This window comes from Schistocerca gregaria, chromosome 3, assembly GCF_023897955.1.
Source record: "Schistocerca gregaria isolate iqSchGreg1 chromosome 3, iqSchGreg1.2, whole genome shotgun sequence".
Taxonomy (NCBI): domain Eukaryota; kingdom Metazoa; phylum Arthropoda; class Insecta; order Orthoptera; family Acrididae; genus Schistocerca; species Schistocerca gregaria.
The window spans coordinates 522,667,483-522,686,762 of NC_064922.1; the positions used below are offsets into that span (position 1 = coordinate 522,667,483).

The 19,280-nt window shown below is 44.4% G+C and overlaps 1 protein-coding gene across 1 annotated transcript in view; it reads right to left on the reverse strand.

Moving 5' to 3' along the window:
* Nucleotides 1-18,081, reverse strand: part of LOC126356347 (cuticle protein 12.5-like) — an 87,939-nt gene extending 69,858 nt beyond the window's left edge. The window contains exon 1 of the mRNA XM_050007331.1: nt 18,054-18,081. Within this exon, the coding sequence (XP_049863288.1) occupies nt 18,054-18,065 (12 nt within the window). The 5' untranslated portion in view covers nt 18,066-18,081. The remainder of the gene's footprint in view (nt 1-18,053) is intronic.
* Nucleotides 18,082-19,280: the final 1,199 nt, after the last annotated feature.

Sequence of the window (19,280 nt, forward strand, 5' to 3'; positions counted from 1 at the left end):
GCCAGAGTAAGGGAGCCACAACTAAATCGTGACAGCTGTTACGTCCTTAGAAAGGCGTGGGAGCCCGCGATCACCCGAATTAAGAAGAAAAAGGATATTTCCCAGAGTGTCCCGACTTCGGTGGAGGTGAGAAGAATAACGAGAGCGGTGCCGGCAGATCCTCCTGAAGACATAGGACTCAGCGCCTAGATGGCGGGAGAACGGACGCTGTACCTGGACCGCGCGCACTGCGCGGACCGCACCTACTCGTAGGGAGCGCCTGAGGGAGGAGCGGGAGGGGGATTGTCCTATATATACATGGCACTGGCGCACCACTGGTCAGTATATCAGCGCACCTGATGATGGCAAGGTGGTCGATTGCCGAAATATGGTGCCCTATGCACACTCATACCAGTCTGTTCACCCTAGATTTATTTCGTCAACCACTAACTGCCGATAGAACTGCATCGCGTGACAAACTTAAGCATTAGAAAGGAGGAGAAAGAGAGCATATGGAAGAACTACTGTGGGAATTTAAGGATCTGTTCTTTCCACAACGGCCGTTACCAGAAACTCCATTAGTTCAATATAGGATACCAACAAGGAATGAAGCAGCTGTTTACCGTAAACCATATAGAATACCGAGGTATTTGCAGCCGATTGTGGAGGATTTCATTGGTAAGCAGCTTGCGGACGGTATTATAGAGCGTAGTAATAGTTGCTGGGGAGAGGGCATTGTCGTTGTGCCTAAAAAATCTACGAATGGAAGTAATACAGGTTCTGTTTTGACTATCGATACTTCAATAATAAGACAGTAACGGACGCATACCCCATTCCTAACATATCGGAGACTTTGGATAACTTAGGACAGTGTCAGTACCTTTCCACGATGGATTCGACAAGTGGTTATCATCAGTTAGAGGTGGCCCTAGAGGATCGTCCAAAAACTGCTTTCTCTACACCTGGAGGCCATTACCAGTACATTAGAATGCCATTCGGTTTGAAAAACGCTCCAGCAGCGTTTCAGAGGTTGCTAGTGTCTTGAGCGGTTTGACACCACGGCAGTTGAATCGTAAAATTACTACTGGTTCACCAAAGGTTATTAATATCAATTAATACACAAAATGTAAAGTGGAAATAGGTGTCAAGGAAAATTGGTGTAATTACACACAATTTTCAGAAACACTCTTTATTCAAATTTGGTGCAAGACTTTACGATATTTTAAAGACACCCAACAATCATTTAACGAATAAGTCACAATTTACGATAGGAAAGGACTTTTAAATTATTAAATTATTATAAAAAATTTCACGCAAGTAAAAGGCAAGTACAGGCAAGCAAATTATCGTATACAACGCGACGCTGTATAATATTTCAAGTTCAGCTAAATGACAGGTGAATTTCACCCTATAAATAAATGAATACAATTTGAATATATGACTTCACTTTTGGGCAGGCAAATTTCGCATTTGCTTACAACAGCCGTAGCTACGTCCGCCCACAACAGCCTCACCCAGGCTCATTAAATGGCCCAGAATCTAACTTGTCTGCAACATATAAAGACAATCCTGTTTACAAAAGTTCTCAAAATAGAAAAACCAAAACGTCACGACACTCAAAGTTAATAACATTAACATTTCCAAAATATATAAAAAACAAATTTTACAAATTTCTGCCAGTTACTTACGGCAAACACACACGCTCGCAAGGTAGGACTTGCGAACTTTTACAACATTCTCTTTTCAAGGCAACAATTTCTACTCGTAATGAAATGGCAAACTTTTGCACGGCAAGAAATTACACTAATAACCAACTACCTGTATAAAACACATAAGCATGTTGAGTAAAAGCCTTAAAAGGTACTGAATTGGAAAAAAAATACACAACAGTTTTTGCTGACTGGAAACAATATAAAAAAAATCCACTACGGCCTACATTAACCACCTTGATGTATTATAGCTAAATATACATAAACACAAATTTACGTAAGTTACAGCTTCCAGATGAGCAGGAATTCGTTATGCAATAGACTAGTTCTTACCACGAGGCAAAAGGAATTTTTCTTCTTTCTTAGAGTACCTTTTACACGTGAGTCTAGTTATGGCAGGTGAGAGAATGGATCAGGTCTTAGTGCCTTGCATTTTAAACAGCCTTAGACTTTCACAGACATGGCAGAGGCTAACAGTCGAATAAACCCGTAGGTAAGCTGGGAGGGGAAAGAAGCAATTCGAACCACAGATTTACTCTGACTCCACCCCCCCCCCCCCCATTTCGTCCTCAAAAGGGGACAAACGGACCACCCTTTCTAATATTACCACCTTACCGCGGGTGGGCAGACGAGAATCAATGGCGGGAACCCCCAAAATATACGGCTGGTATAATTAGTAAGAATAAGTAAATTGAATTCAATTAAACTTCATAAAATCTGTTATCAATAACTCAACTTCCGGTGGGTTACGAGACCCAGGGCTGAGCCAACGCAGCACCTCCAAATGCTGTGCCGAGCCGCCCGCTGCCAGCCGTTTCAACGGACGCAGGAAGGGGCGCCGATTTTCAGAACCTCTTCGCCGGTCGACAGCATACGGCCGAACTGCAAATTAGGCCCCTCGCGGATCCACGCTCAGGAAGATTCCTTTCGCGACGAGCAGTTAACGCCCCATACCACGGAGCCGCTGTTCGCATCGCTTACACTAATGCCGCGGTCTGCGTGCCGTCCATCTAGCACCGGCAGATGCCAACTCTTCACGAGAGCCCATACAGCTACTTCTTAAACCCACGCTAACAACCCACTTTTTCCCTTTCCAGCTAGATGGAGACACCGAAGCCTTCAATTGCGACAACGGCGCCATCGCCAGAAAACGGAGGGCGACTGCTTCACGCTACGCGTTGCGAGCGCTTTTCAAAACTAACTTTACTACGGCTCAGCAGTGTCTTGTCTATTTGGATGACATTATAGTGTTTTCAGGTAGTATGGAGCAACATAGACAGCGGATAAGGGAAGTCTTTATGAGGTTAAGAACAGCTCGTTTGACGTTGAGTCTGGAGAAGTGTTATTTCGCATTGGAAGAAGTAAAATATTTCGGTCATATTATCAGTAAGGACAGAGTGCGAACAGATCCGAGGTTGGCATAGGCTGTAAGGGATTTTCGGGAACCGAAAACAGTTAAAGAAGTGCAGTCATTCATCGGACTTTGCAACTTCTATTAATGTTCGTGAAGGGATTGTTGACGCGATTGTTATGGAAGGGTGTGAAATTTGAGTGGACAAAAGAGTGTCAGAATGCGTTTGACAAACTGAAAGAAGTGCTAACATCAAGTTCGGTTCTTGTGTTTCCAGATTTTGAAAAGCAGTTTAAACTACCATGCATTGCATCGAATCAAGCATTAGGATGTGTTCTTAGTCAGGAAATTGATGGGAAAGAACATCCTGTAGCCTATGCGTCTAGGCAGTTGAATGCAACAGAGAAGAATTACTCAACAACAGAGAGGGAGATGCTTAGCGTAATCTATGGAATCACCTATTTTAAATGTTATTCATATGGGAGAAGATTTCGGGAAGTGACAGATCATGCTACGTTGAAGTGGCTCGATGGACTGTGAGGCTTAGTGAATTCGACCACGAAGTGGTGCACAAGTCTGCACGGTAGTGCGGATGCACTAAGTAGGAAGGTGGCCAAAACAGAAGCCATGGAAAAAATTACAGGACGCGGACAACGATTGTAAATCGTATCGGACACAACCACGATTTAATATGTACGACGGTCTTCTGTGCAGGGAAACGAAGTTAGGGCCAAGGGTAGTAGTGCCAGTGAAGCTGAGAGATGAGGTTTTAAAGGAAGCACAGGATCACGTGTTATCCGGTCATGGAGTGTGTAGAGCGACGAATAAGAGAGTGGCCGAGAGGGAGGAGAGGTAGGAAAGGAGATGTGGATCAGTATGTCAAGAATTGTATACCAAGTGCGCAAAGTGGAGATTTGAGTCGGAAACAGATACAGCTACAACGATTACCGGAAGCGAGATGTCCATTTTCTTTTCTAGGGACTGATGTCTTAGGAGCTTTTAGGCGAACACCATTGGGGAACAAATTCGTTAGCCGGCCGCGGTGGTCTCGCGGTTCTAGACGCGCAGTCTGGAACCGTGCGACTGCAAACGGTCGCAGGTTCGAATCCTGCCACGGGCATGGACGTGTGTGATGTCCTTAGGTTAGTTAGGTTTAAGTAGTTCTAAGTTCTAGGGGACTGATAACCACAGCAGTTGAGTCCCATAGTGCTCAGTGCCATTTTTGAACAAATTCGTTCTGATAATACTAGACCATTTTTCGAGGTATGTGGAGATGGTGGCTATGCCAAATACACAGACAGCAATGGTAGCGCAAGCGTTAGTAAACTACTGGATTTTGAAGATGGGTGTACCAGAGACGATAATTATTGATCAAGGGACCAACTTCATGTCGGATTTAATGAAGGTACTGTGTAAATTATTGAATGTAAAGAAGTTGAGGATGAGTCCGTTGCATCTACAGGCCAACGGAAGGACAGAACTGATCCACAGGGCGATCCGGAAGATGTTGAATTTTTATGTGGATTCTCATCACTATCAGTGGAACGAGTATCTGGAGCATATTGTATGCGCATACAATGCAAAAGTCCATACAAATTCCGGTTTGTCTCCATATGAGGTAGTGTACGGGCGAAACATTCCGTTACCGTTTGATTTAGTGAAGCTTCAGAAAGGAAGGACTGATGAATCTGTACGTCAATTCGCAAGGACAATTCAGGATGTTTCGAAACGGGTACAAAAGGCGAATTCAAAGGCTTTGGAAAGGCAAGAAGATGCAGTAAAGTGGAAAGGAAGTTTACCGCTGTGTAAAGTGGGGCAATGGGTAATGCTGTCCAGCCCCTATATGCAAAAAAGGAAAATGAAGAAGTACCTCACGAGGTATCAAGGGCCATACCAAGTTGTTGAAACCACAACTCCCGTAAATGTTAAGCTTCAGCTGCCAAATAGAACGACGATAGTACACATTGGACGGTTACGACCATTTACGGGCTGCCCGGATGTGCCTCCAGGCGTGTTACAGGAAGGAAAGAGGAAGAAAGAGAGTGAAGAAAGGTGTTCAGCGCAGAGAATACCAGGAAGATAGAGTACAGCATGAAGTACCGTATTCTTGGCGATCGAGAAAGTAGTATAGTATATGTAGTTTTATTTTTGTTTTTGTGTCGTGTATCATTGGGTTTGCGTAGAGTATTTAGGCATTGTATTTTCGTATATGTGTTTTCGAGTATTGTGAGCCTGCTGGGGCAGCAGTCCTTCCAGAGAGCGCTGGCTCAAATGGCTCTGAGCACTATGGGACTTAACTTCTGAGGTCATAAGTCCCTTAGAACTTAAAACTACTTAAACCTAGCTAATCTAAGGACATCACACACAGCCATGCCCTAAGCAGGATTCGAACCTGCGACTGTAGCGGTCGCGCGGTTCCAGACTGAAGCGCCTAGAACCGCTCGGCCACCGCGGCCAGATGCCAGAGAGGGAAGGTAGCGGTATGTCCAGCCAGGGTGGTAAGTGCCAATCCGGACACATGTACGATGCAGTTATTTTTAGCTATGGCGGAAGGAATAGACTGTCCAAGGGATATCATAGAGCCAAAATTGAGCTTGCAACAGGTGGCGATGCATTGGATCACCTCCACCTACGAGAATTTGGTAGTAGTAGCTAGTTGTTTTGAGCAAGGTGTGTTTGTGGATACAAAACGTGTAGAGCTCGAAGGAAGTGGAATTTTAATCAATGGAACTAAGTGTAACATAATAGGACCATCCTGCCATCTGCGAGCGTCAGTTTTAGGAGTCACGAAATAGAATGTTATGCAGCCACAGCCACTTTAGAGTTTTTACTAGGTAGAATCTGACCTCGTTAAATCAAACTTGGAGCCAGGTCTGTTGAGTTCCATAAACCAGTTCATTTTAGAGAAAGAGGGGTGCAGTATAGGCAAAGGCAACAGCAAACAATGATCATTTTGAGCACCTCTGTACCAAGTGTCATCGCAGCCTTAATTTTGTTATGTGTTGTTTTTTTCCTGATCAGGTGGAGAGAAAATTCTCAGAGGGATCTGAGGGTAGACCAAGTCCCAGTAGATAGGATGCCGTGGGCGTATGTAAGGGATTCAACGAGCGTTCAGAGGAGTGGTCATCCACTAAGGATTTTTTTATGTTTTTCCCCTCATGTCATGCGCTTAGGAGCACTTTACCATGTCTAAGTTTTCTAATAGTAATTAAGTATGTCATAAGTGCCGACACAAACAAGTTAAGAGCTAGTTAAGGGTCGATCCAGGGACTGGGTCTTTCCAACGGGGAGAATGAATAAAGTACCAGCACCACCGTTTAGGATAGGGAATTTTAGTTTTGTGCGATATTCAGAGCACGAGTTATAGCCAGGTGTGGGCGGGATCGCAGTAAGTTACTTATACCAGCAGTTGCGAAGGCAAATGGAGGCCACGTGGGTGTAGAACTGCCGGAGAGGGCGCACACAGCAGTTTCCATGGTGCAAGTCACAGGCAGAAGAGGACCACTGGCCAACCTAAGTGTTATGTATACGAGACGCAAAGCGATGCTCTTGGTAAAACAGAGGCGCACAGCCGAGTATAAATAAGTGTTGTTTTCTAACGAGAGTCATTCAAGTGTGGCAGCTCTCCTGGAAGGCGAGGCATGTCACACCGCTGGACTACATGCAGTGGCAGATGGGGCGTCAGCTTCCCAGTACACGGTGGGTAGTTGGTTCGACCCTCTGAGGCCGACGCGGAGTCGGCAGCCAGCCAGGGCGGGCCACTCTTCAGCTCGCTACCGCGATCGTCGTCTCGGCTCCTGACACACGCCGGAGACTTCCAAGGCGAGGGCAGCAGATTCAGACGCCGGATAGTGAGCGGTCGTCGCTGCCTCGTTCTCAGCTATGCCAGCGAGGGAGAAGCAGCAGTGGGCTCGGCCTACTGCTCCTGGCAGAGCAGTGTGGAGTCAATGGGCATGGCGGCCACTGAGTAGGCTGCTGGCACAGCCATCCTGACATCATCGGAACTCAGCGGGCCGGCCAAGGCTGGCACAACACAGCGTCGCATTGCACAGGCCGCTGGGGTGCTTCCTCAGCATTGCAGGGTCCTGTGACACAGACCGATGTGAACGGAGCACTGCAGTGGGAGCAAATAAATCATTTGGACAGTTCTCACCGAGTTTTAATGTGGCACCTCCTGGCACCCCACCTACAACAATACTTTACACAAGAAGGATCAGAGGAATCTCTTGAGAGTGGGGAAAGACCCATCGTAGTTTCAGTGCTGTGTAAGGAAACTACCATGTGAATAAAAAGTGCTTCATCACAGATTCAAGACAATTAAGAACCAAACTGACAAATGGAAGGTGAAAAAAGTGAAAATCTACATCTACATCTACATTCATACTCCGCAAGCCACCCAACGGTGTGTGGCGGGGGCACTCCAAGTCCCACTGTCATTACCTCCCTTTTCTGTTCCAGTCGCGTATGGTTCGCGGGAAGAACGACTGTCTGAAAGCCTCCGTGCGCGCTCGAATCTCTCTAATTTTACATTCGCGATCTCCACGGGAGGTATAAGTAGGGGGAAGCAGTATATTCGATACCTCATCCAGAAACGCACCCTCTCGAAACCTGGCGAGCAAGCTACACCGCGATGCAGAGCGCCTCTCTTGCAGAGTCTGCCACTTGAGTTTGCTAAACATCTCCGTAACGCTATCACGGTTACCAAATAACCCTGTGACGAAACGCGCCGCTTTTCTTTGGATCTTCTCTATCTCCTCCGTCAACCCGATCTGGTACGGATCCCACACTGATGAGCAATACTCAAGTATATGTCGAACGAGTGTTTTGTAAGCCACCTCCTTTGTTGAATGACTACATTTTCTGAGGACTCTCCCAATGAATCTCAACCTGGTACCCGCCTTACCAACAATTAATTTTATCTGATCATTCCATTTCAAATCGTTCCCCACGCATACTCCCAGATATTTTACAGAAGTAACTGCTACCAGTGTTTGTTCCGCTATCATATAATCATACAATAAAGGATCCTTCTTTCTATGTATTCGCAATACATTACATTTGTCTATGTTAAGGGTCAGTTGCCACTCCCTACACCAAGTGCCTATCCGCTGCAGATCTTCCTGCATTTCGCTACAATTTTCTAAAGCTGCAACGTCTCTGTATACTACAGCATCATCCGCGAAAAGCCGCATGGAACTTCCCTCACTATCTACTAGGTAAGGAGAGCAATGACAGAGGCGTTCATTGACTTTGAAAGTAACATTTTGTGTACCGATTTGACTAAAAACTCTTTTAGTCCTGTGTAAAATCAGTAAGAATTTAGAAATTACCTTTTCTATCGGTCAGTAACCATACAAGTACTGAAATGTAAGATAAATGGGAGAAGGACCAAATACTGATTTCTGTCTTCAGAAATTGTTTCACCACGGAAGATCGTAATACTGTCTCTCCTTTCAGCCATCATATGAACGTCGGAATGGCAGATACTGAGCTAAATGATCGCGGAGTAGAGGAGAAGTGAGGTTCATTTAATAGTGAAAAGGCATCAGGACTGGTTTAAAATAACGGTGAGATTCTACAAGCATTACGTGAAAGAACTTACTCCCCTTTCTACCAGCAGTTTATCGTAGTTCACCGGAGCACAAAGGGATACCTAGCGACTGGAAAAAAGCCCAGATCGCTGCCGTTACCAACAAGGCCCGTAGGACAGACGCACATAATTACGCCTGTATCGTTGACGTCAGCCTGTTGTAGAGTAATGAAACATGTTCTATGGTCAAGAACAATGTCGGTTTTTGGAGAAAGAAAATCTCCTCTATAAAAATCAACATGGATTCCACAAACAGAGATGTTGCGAATTTCAGCTTGCTCTGTTCCTCTGTGGGATTCATAGCGCTGTAGACAACGGCGCCAAGGTTGACTCGGTGTTCCTTGACTTCAGAAAGACATTTTACACCATCCCGCACTGCAACTCATAGAAAAAAAATTACGAGCTTATCAATTATAGGACCAGATTTTCGACTGGATTCAAAACTTCCTTGGCGATAGAACTCAACATTTCGTCCTTAACGGAACAAAGTTGAGAAATATAAAGGTAGTTTCGGGAGTAAGCGAGGAAGTGTGATAGGACTGTTATTGTTTAAAGTGCATGTTAATTTTCTGGTAGAAAGCGTCGGGAAGTCTTTAAGACGTTTCACAATGATCAGATTGTCTATACGAAAGTACACTCCTGGAAATTGAAATAAGAACACCGTGAATTCATTGTCCCAGGAAGGGGAAATTTTATTGACACATTCCTGGGGTCAGATACATCACATGATCACACTGACAGAACCACAGGCACATAGACACAGGCAACACAGCATGCACAATGTCGGCACTAGTACAGTGTATATCCACCTTTCGCAGCAATGCAGGCTGCTATTCTCTCATGGAGACGATCGTAGAGATGCTGGATGTAGTCCTGTGGAACGGCTTGCCATGCCATTTCCACCTGGCGCCTCAGTTGGACCAGCGTTCGTGCTGGACGTGCAGACCGCGTGAGACGACGCTTCATCCAGTCCCAAACATGCTCAATGGGGGACAGATCCGGAGATCTTGCTGGCCAGGGTAGTTGACTTACACCTTCTAGAGCACGTTGGGTGGCACGGGATACATGCGGACGTGCATTGTCCTGTTGGAACAGCAAGTTCCCTTGCCGGTCTAGGAATGGTAGAACGATGGGTTCGATGACGGTTTGGATGTACTGTGCACTATTCAGTGTCCCCTCGACGGTCACCAGAGGTGTACGGCCAGTGTAGGAGATCGCTCCCCACACCATGATGCCGGGTGTTGGCCCTGTGTGCCTTGGTCGTATGCAGTCCTGATTGTGGCGCTCACCTGCACGGAGCCAAACACGCATACGACCATCATTGGCACCAAGGCAGAAGCGACTCTCATCGCTGAAGACGACACGTCTCCATTCGTCCCTCCATTCACGCCTGCCGCGACACCACTGGAGGCGGGCTGCACGATGTTGGGGCGTGAGCGGAAGACGGCCTAACGGTGTGCGGGACCGTAGCCCAGCTTCATGGAGACGGTTGCGAATGGTCCTCGCCGATACCCCAGGAGCAACAGTGTCCCTAATTTGCTGGGAAGTGGCGGTGCGGTCCCCTACGGCACTGCTTAGGATCCTACGGTCTTGGCGTGCATCTGTGCGTCGCTGCGGTCCGGTCCCAGGTCGACGGGCACGTGCACCTTCCGCCGACCACTGGCGACAACATCGATGTACTGTGGAGACCTCACGCCCCACGTGTTGAGCAATTCGGCGGTACGTCCACCCGGCCTCCCGCATGCCCACTATACGCCCTCGCTGAAAGTCCGTCAACTGCACATACGGTTCACGTCCACGCTGTCGCGGCATGCTACCGGTGTTAAAGACTGCGATGGAGTTCCGTATGCCACGGCAAACTGGCTGACACTGACGGCGGCGGTGCACAAATGCTGCGCAGCTAGCGCCATTCGACGGCCAACACCGCGGTTCCTGGTGTGTCCGCTGTGCCGTGCGTGTGATCATTGCTTGCACAGCCCTCTCGCAGTGTCCGGAGCAAGTATGTTGGGTCTGACACACCGGTGTCAATGTGTTCTTTTTTCCATTTCCAGGAGTGTAGTAACGCCAGAAGGCATTATAGATATGCAGTAATACCTTCGGAGAATTGATGAATGGTGCAGGCTCTGTCAGCTGACCATGAACGTAAACAAATGCAACATACTGCGCATACATAGGACAAGAAATCCACTTCTGTACAGCTACATTACTATTGGAAACAATATCTAGGGTGGAATTGAGTATTGTTCACGTCCACCTCTCTGGATCTTTTACCAGGTAGAGCTGATAGGGGAGAGAGAGAGAAAAAAAAATGAAGGAAGAGTGCTACTTTTCGACATGGGATAGTTTAGTCAGCGCAAGAGCGGTACCAGAGATGCTCAACAAACTCCAGTGGCAGACGCTGCAGGAGAGGTGTTGTGAGTCGCGGTGAGATTTGCTACTGAAATTTCGAGAAAATATTTTTCGAGAAGAGTCGGACAACATATTCCTTCTTCCGAGATGCATCTCCCGTAATGACTACGATGAGAAAATTCGAGAACTTAGAGATAATAAAGAGACTTACTGACAATCAATCTTTCCACGCTCCAGTCTCAAGTGGGAAAGGGGAGGCGGATCAGTTAGTTATAAGTGTCCTCCGCCATATACTGTCAGATGGCATGTGGAGTATTGATGCAGGTGAAGAGAAGTGTCGTTTGGTCTCTGGTCAATCAATACAGAATAATTGCATTTCGTTTGATTTGGAGTTCATCGTATTGCTGTGAAAATATATACGCAGAATTTTATGTATTGACTGTGTGACTTGTGTAGAAGCAAACTGATCTACTGCCTGACCACACTATATTGCTATTGGCGGCCCATGGCCATCACAGAAAACATGTGGTGATGGTACAGTAAATAACTACAGTGGCTACTGAAGAAAATGGATCGCACTGTGAATATTGTCTGAACATTTGTGTGTGTACTATCAAGCGGGTTATCATGTTCTCACGAAATAACAAGCTAAGAAATCATGATAAGTTGACAGAAGTGTCCTCGCAAGTGAAATCGTGTTGTGGTCTATTAATACATCTTCGAACAGAGAGCGACGAAAATGAATACATAAACTTATTCCATTCACTCGTGATACTTTTTTTTTACATTGCATTCTTTTCCTCCAAGGGTCACTTGTCGTACTACCCTGCTCTCTCCATTTCTGTCGTCATCGGCTAATTTCTTGAGCTTTTCCGTTTTCAAATGCAATGTGATGTAGTGTTCGCGGTCGAAAATGTCATGTCATCCGTAAATTAATTGTCTTTGTCATTAAATAATTATGAAAGTAATTTTTCGTTGCAGCTGCATACCCATGTTTGTGTTATGTCCCACGTAATTGGTCTCATCGTAATTGTTACAAAGCAGTTGTTGAGTTACTGTAAATGAGATGCGTTCTCTACCTTTCTTATTTGTATGTCATTTTTCCAATGAAACACCAAATTACGTCATGTTAACGTTCATATATGCGTTTGTAAATAAACGGAAGTCTCTGAAAAATTACACAGTAAGAAAGAATGAAAAGTAAATGATAAGTTTTCGACAGAGCCTAATGTTTCTTTTGTCATCAGATACTTAAAATTAAAACTAAGTGAACTTCATTCAATTAAAACCTGAAGAAAATCTCTCTCATGAGTTAAAACGTGACAGCTGAAGGAGTAAGTGCCTGTGCTGTTCTATCTCACCATTGCTTGGTGCTTATGTGGAAGTACATTCTCTTTTTTTATGGACGAACATTAACGTTCTTAAGGATATCGATCAAAACTCTACCGTCTGGTGAGCAAGATGTATGAAACAGGCGAAATACCCACAGACTTCAAGAAGAATATAATAATTCCAATCCCAAAGGAAGCAGGTGTTGACAGATGTGAAAATTACCGAACAATCAATTTAATTAGCCACAGCTGCAAAATACTAACACGAATTCTTTACAGACGAATAGAAAAACTAGTAGAAGCCGACCTCGGGGAATATCAGTTTGGGTTCCTTAGAAATGTGGGAACACGTGAGGCAATACTGACCCTACGACTTACCTTAGAAGAAAGATTAAGGAAAGGCAAACCTAGGTTGCTAGCACTTGTAGACTTAGAGAAAGCTTTTGACAGTGTTGACTGGAATACTCTCCTTCAAATTCTGAAGGTGGCAGGGGTAAAATACAGGGAGCGAAAGGCTATTTACAATTTATACAGAAACCAGATGGCAGTTATAAGAGTCGAGGGGTATGAAAGGGAAGCAGTGGTCAGGAAGGGAGAAAGACAGGGTTGTAGCGTCTCCCCGATGTTATTCAATCTGTATATTGAGCAAGCAGTAAAGGAAACAAAAGAAAAATTCGGAGTAGGTATTAAAATCCACGGAGAAGAAATAAAAACTGTAATTCTGTCAGAGACAGCAAAGGACTTGGAAGAGCAATTGAATAGAATGGACAGTGTCTTGAAAGGAGGATATAAGATGAACATCAACAAAAGCAAAACGAGGATAATGGAATGTAGTCGAATTAAGTCGGGTGATGCTGAGGGAATTATATTAGTAAAGTAGTAAAGGAGTTTTGCTATTTGGGGAGCAAAATAACTGATGATGGTCGAAGTACAGAGGATATAAAATGTAGACTGGCGTTGGCAATGAAAGCTTTTCTGAAGAAGAGAAATTTGTTAACATCGAGTATAGATTTAAGTGTCAGGAAGTCATTTCTGAAAGTATTTGTATGGAGTTTAGCCATGTATGGAAGTGAAACATGGACGATAAATAGTTTGGACAAGAAGAGAATAGAAGCTTTCGAAATGTGGTGCTACAGAAGAATGCTGAAGATTAGATGGGTAGATCACATAACTAATGAGGAAATATTGAATAGGATTGGGGAGAAGAGAAGTTTGTGGCACAACTTGACTAGAAGAAGGGATCGGTTGGTAGGACATGTTCTGAGGCATCAAGAGATCACCAATTTGGTATTGGAGGGCTGCGTGGAGGGTAAAAATCGTAGAGGGAGACCAAGAGATGAATACACTAAGCAGATTCAGAAGGATGTAGGTTGCAGTAGGTACTGGGAGATGAAGAAACTAGTACAGGATAGAGTAGCATGGAGAGCTTTATCAAACCAGTCTCAGGACTAAAGACTGCAACAACAACAAAAATATCGATATAATAAGGAAATGAATAGTTGTAATAGTAAGTAATAGAACGCTATGCTCCTGCATACTTAGAAATATATCTCTTTATATTTTCGATTCTTCCGCAATTGGTCTTGCAGTGTTGTGATTCGATATTTGAATTCCAGGAGCTCTGATTTGTCGATGCTCATTCTGTAATCTGACTAGACAGAGGTTAACCATATGAGGCTATAGGATTGGAAATTAGTTTGCATCTTGCCAGAGTTCCTGTTGTGCTTGATTTTGCTGTATCGCCGTTCTCAGTGTAATATGAAGTCTTCCCTGAAATTACTGCCATACTCTGTAGACTGTACAGCATGTAAATCTGTGTGTTAATTTTTCATCTTTGTTGCATTTTGCAACAGTTTGGCAAGTAGGTGATTAGTACATGGCCTATCTCGTCCTACAAGAAATAATTGACACTCTTGTTCTATGTTATAAGAACAATAATACCTACTTTACTCTTGAGCATCAACCTTACATTCAGTAATACTGGGTTTTGTATCGAGTTTGTTATTCTATCAGAGTTATTTGCAAGCTAAGACCGATACACTGATTTAGGGATAGGTCTGTAATGAAGAGTTGGCTGATACCTCGTACGCGGTTCACTGAACACAATGTAAGACCAGTACAATGACGCTTTGCCGAGCGGTTCCTGCTACGACACACAGAAATCAGATATATTTTGCATCTGTACATAGGTACCTACGAGAAACCGCATCTTGCATATTACAGAATTTTACACTGTTTTGAAGACATTGTTACAGAATAAATGATAGTTGTGGTAAGAAACCGAATAAATCGTAATAGCATTATTACTCTAAATAAAAGACCCTGCGACCAAATTTCCCGATACTAAAATTTCAGAAAATTACCCTTAAAAATCGTCAAATTTCATTTTCGATACGTAAAGAGTAGCTACCAAGACATTACGTCATGTTTCCATATTCCCGTTGGGTACTCAGAGACAATTGTGTTGCTGGCCCGAGTGGCCGTGAGGTTCTAGGTGCTACAGTCTGGAGCTACGCGACCGCTACGGTCGCTGGTTCGAATCTCGCCTCGGGCATGGACGTGTGTGATGTCCTTAGGTTAGTTACGTTTAAGTAGTTCTAAGTTCTAGGGGACTGATGACCTCAGAAGTTAAGTCACATAGTGCTCAGAGCCATTTGAATTTGGTTATTGTGTTGTTCCATATTATCTGTGTGTCCATTGTTGCTGCCTTAACTGCTTAGTCATCATTAAGTTCCACTAGAGATAAATATTAAACATCACAGTCTTTCTGCAGTACTGGGTGACTGCACCACTTACGTAATTTCGTCGGCTACCTCCAAGTTTTCGTTGTTTCCTGTTCGAGGTTTCACGCTTTATATTAGCTTAAGAAGTACCAGTGTTTTACCATGGCTTAACTACGATTTAGAACAACTACAGGACTGGAGTAATGGAGAGAAGGAATAGCGAAGCATAGATTTAATAAATTCGGTTTATGATGTCTTTATTAAATAACGATGAGTCAGAATGGATGATACATCACTGACATTTGCCCTTCTCAGTGCACCTTGAGGATGGGAGCAGCGACAGCAGGGGCGGCGTAGGCCAGAGGGGCGTGGACGGCGGGGGCGGCGTAGGCCACGGGGGCGGCGTAGGCCACGGGAGCGGCAGCGACGGCTGGGGCGGCAAGGACGCGGGCCGTCTGCGAGATCCTGTACGTGTTGGCGATGGAGGAGGCGGCGGGCGCCACGGCCACGGGGGCGTGGGCCACAGCCACGGCGGGGGCGGCCACGGCGACTGCGGGGGCGGCGTAGCCTCCCAGGTAGCCAGCGTGGGCGGCGGCCACGGCGCACAGAAGGATCACCTGTGACAACGTGTATTTCAGAGCTTGACAGAAGGTAATGTTGGCAGTAGTGGCAAGAGGTGCTATTCACTTGTAACATGGTGCGACTGGAGTTACAAATACATAATCATGCTCGTCTCTGTGTAGCGAAGCCAATCAAAATAAGTCGATTGATATGCGACCTCGGCTGTGATCTGTGTATTACATCACCAAAAATAAATGTCTTGGCTATGAATGAAAATTACTGTAAGGGGCAAGAAACTGCATTGAACACAGCTGTTCAAGCATTTATTTCGTCTACAACAGTGGATTTGTTCCAATCGCTTCAGAAAGGAGACTTAGTAACCCTAAATATAGACAATGTGCATCACACAAATGACATAAGTTATTCGATCGAAGAGGGATGAAGAAAATTAAGTAAAATGTAAGTACTGAATACAGAATTCACAATTTCTTACGAATAGTAACAAATTATTACTGTGTTTGTGGTTGTGTGTGAGTGTGGATTGGGGGTTGAGGGGTGTAAGGAACGGTGCTAGAGAGACAGAGGAAGACAAAGATATATATAGAGAGAGGGGGAGCACATAAAGTAGACATCTGGATATTTCTCCAGTAAAAGAAAAATCCTAAAAATACTTTGAATACTTTCGATGACGTAAATTTGTGACACTCAAATCTCTTTACTACATCATCTCATTTGGAGACTAACTAGATGATATCAGCTCCCCATTACAGAACGTGAAATGTGCTTGTCATGTTATAAGTATTGTCACCAATGGAACACCCACTAAAAAGCAATTAATATCATTGTTCTCCTAATAATTTTGTAACCAGAACATTCCTGAGTTAATATATTAACTTCTAGATATGTACTTCATAGCTTTGTGGCTGTATGTGAATCGTGGACCAGGCACAATACAGCTTCCGATTATCGCGAGTGAGTGAAATTATTGGCTGCGCCTACTTTTCAATACGGACAGCAATGTCTCACGGAGACTCACCACTCATTGTTCTAGGTCATACAATCACACCCATCGTCATAGCTACTAAGCTGCTACTGTCAATTTGTATAACTTGACACAAAGTACTCTTTGTCAGAAAATAGATCATCTTATGAATAGCTGTTTTATCAATTGGATCGTCATTTCCATTTCATTACTTTGCAGAAACGTCAGGACTTAGACGAACAACGGACTGCGATCCGATTATGAAGTCCTGCTTTTATAAGACACAGCTATCGTAACATACCAACGGAACTCCAGGAGCAATACATACCGACACATTCCACTTGTACACCTTGTCTTTTGTGCAGTTCTTCATTCTTGCAACTACTCCTTGTCAATGTTATGGTTAAATACTATGAAAAGATACTCAAAGCGACACCTCCCAACTCAATTCAACTATCCTCGCTCACAGAAGGTAAGACGAAATATCTGTTAATTTCAAATTACGTGTTAGTCAGCACTGAATTTGAATTTTAGATTAAATAAAGTGGCAATCATACAACTAGCTGGGAAAGAGAAAGCGATGAAGAACTTTAGAGCAAAACTTCTGCCACATAGGAAGAAAGCATACACATCAGAATTGGAGGCGCAGAATGTTGATTGTTGCCGCTGAAGAGAGGAAACTCAGGGCGAAAGAGGTTTTCACCATTAGATAATGATATTTAGTTGAGAAACAAAGCTACCGTAGAGGGTGAAACGAGATTGTATTCCTAATAGTTACGAAATGGAAGAAAGAAGAAAGGCTCGCTTGCAGTTTCAGCTGCCATGAATGCTGCTAGAAACAGAACTAACGTAAACCAGTGTGGCGAGAATGGGTTTTGGACCAGTGTCATAATGAAAGCAGAAGCAGCGTCTTCATCACAGTGCTGCCTTGCTGGCTGAAGTCGAGGTGTGATAGAAAGAAAGAGAAACAAAAACTCTGAAGCGAAGAGTTTGTAGGATACAGAAATATGTGCTAATACGTTCAGAAGCAGAAAACTTTGTCGAGTATAAAGCACCAAAAGGGAAAAGCCTAGGACAGATACGTACGAGGGAGTCATAGTATTAATTATTACACAAAAACAGTACGTAGGTAACTTTTTGCCTCATTGTAGTCACATGTCACAACCCACTGATGAAATGGAGATGGGCTGCGCCATCCCGTTTAGGCTGTTCTAACAGCGTACCGTAGTGCACTGGGGCGGGCATTGCACTGTGTACCAAGACTGGGTACATTATGTAACTTTACTCCTTTTGGAGGTGATAGTTTAAACTTGATGACTATTCTTCATATGTAGTGATTATTCAGAAGTCTGTTGGGTGTAGTATATTTGTTCTGATAGAAAGAACGCCATAGCATAGGAAAACTGTTGAAGAAACAAGAGAAACAAAGTAATGGCCTTAGTCACTCGGAAGTGTGCGTCATCGCGCAGGCAACTCACCAGCTTGTACATGTTGTGATGAGAGTTGTTGTCCGGCGAAAGCAACAGGTGCCGCAGCCAGGTTCGCCGTCGGTATATATAGCGGGCGGTAGCTGTGGGGCCTGCGAGCCACGCCCTCCTCCTCTGCCTCTACACGGCCACAGCTCCCGCAGACACTGCTCTTGATCCACTTTGCGCTCTGGTTCAGCGTTTGCCGATTGCGAATCCGAAGTGGCAGACTAGGTCAGCCCGCCACGTCTGTGTTAATTTGTAACTGTACGCCCACCTTGCCCTTGGTCGCGTACTGGATATCACCACAACCTCGTGACCGCAGAGAGGTTAGTGGGCGCTACTGGTGCTAATGAAGTCTTTGGACGTGTTCTGTTGCCCATACTTGCGACATGATAGTGATGCATACGTGATATATGCATGATTCCTCGTTTCTTTACATCTACTGCACCCAAATGAGCGTTCATTTCTCACACTACTTTGATCTCCTTCCAGTTTCTGTACAATACTTGCAATTGTAGACACATGTGAAAAGATATAAGGAGCACCATCGTCCTGTCTTTCGTAATCAGCTACAGCGGTCAGTGTTGATGATTAAAACTGCAGTAACAGGAGAGACGGCAAATAACGAAATTGTGTGCATTGCGGATTTGCATCTACATCTACATCATATACTTGTCGTACCACTAACTGATGTCCCCTTCCCTATAATAGTCGCAAGTGGCGTTTGGGAAGAAGGATTGTCGGTAAGCCTCTGTACAGCTCAAACTCCTCGAATTTTCTCGTAGTGGTGAATTCTTGAAAAGTACTTCAGAGGAAGTAATACGTTCTTCGACGCTTTCCGGAAATATTCTCTTGAAATTTCAGTAGTAAAGCTCTCTTGTGATGCACAAAATCTTTCATGTAGCGTCTGTCACTGGAGTTTGTTGCCGCTCTTCGTTCATTTTTCTCTATCTCTTCTATCACCCTACCTGGTAAGGGCTCCAGAGAGGTGAACAATACTCAAGCTACTCCTAGATATTTTACAGTAGCTACTGTTTCCAGCAGTAGTGTAGCTGTATAGATGTGTGTTTCTTTCCCTGTCTGCGCACTATGTTACGTTTACTTAAGTTCATGGTCAACTGACAGAGCCTCTACCATTCATCAGTTCTCAGTAGGTATTTCCGCAAATCGATACTCTCTTCTGGCGTTACTTCTTTCTTATAGAGAATTCGATCATTGTGAAAAGTCTTAAAGAGT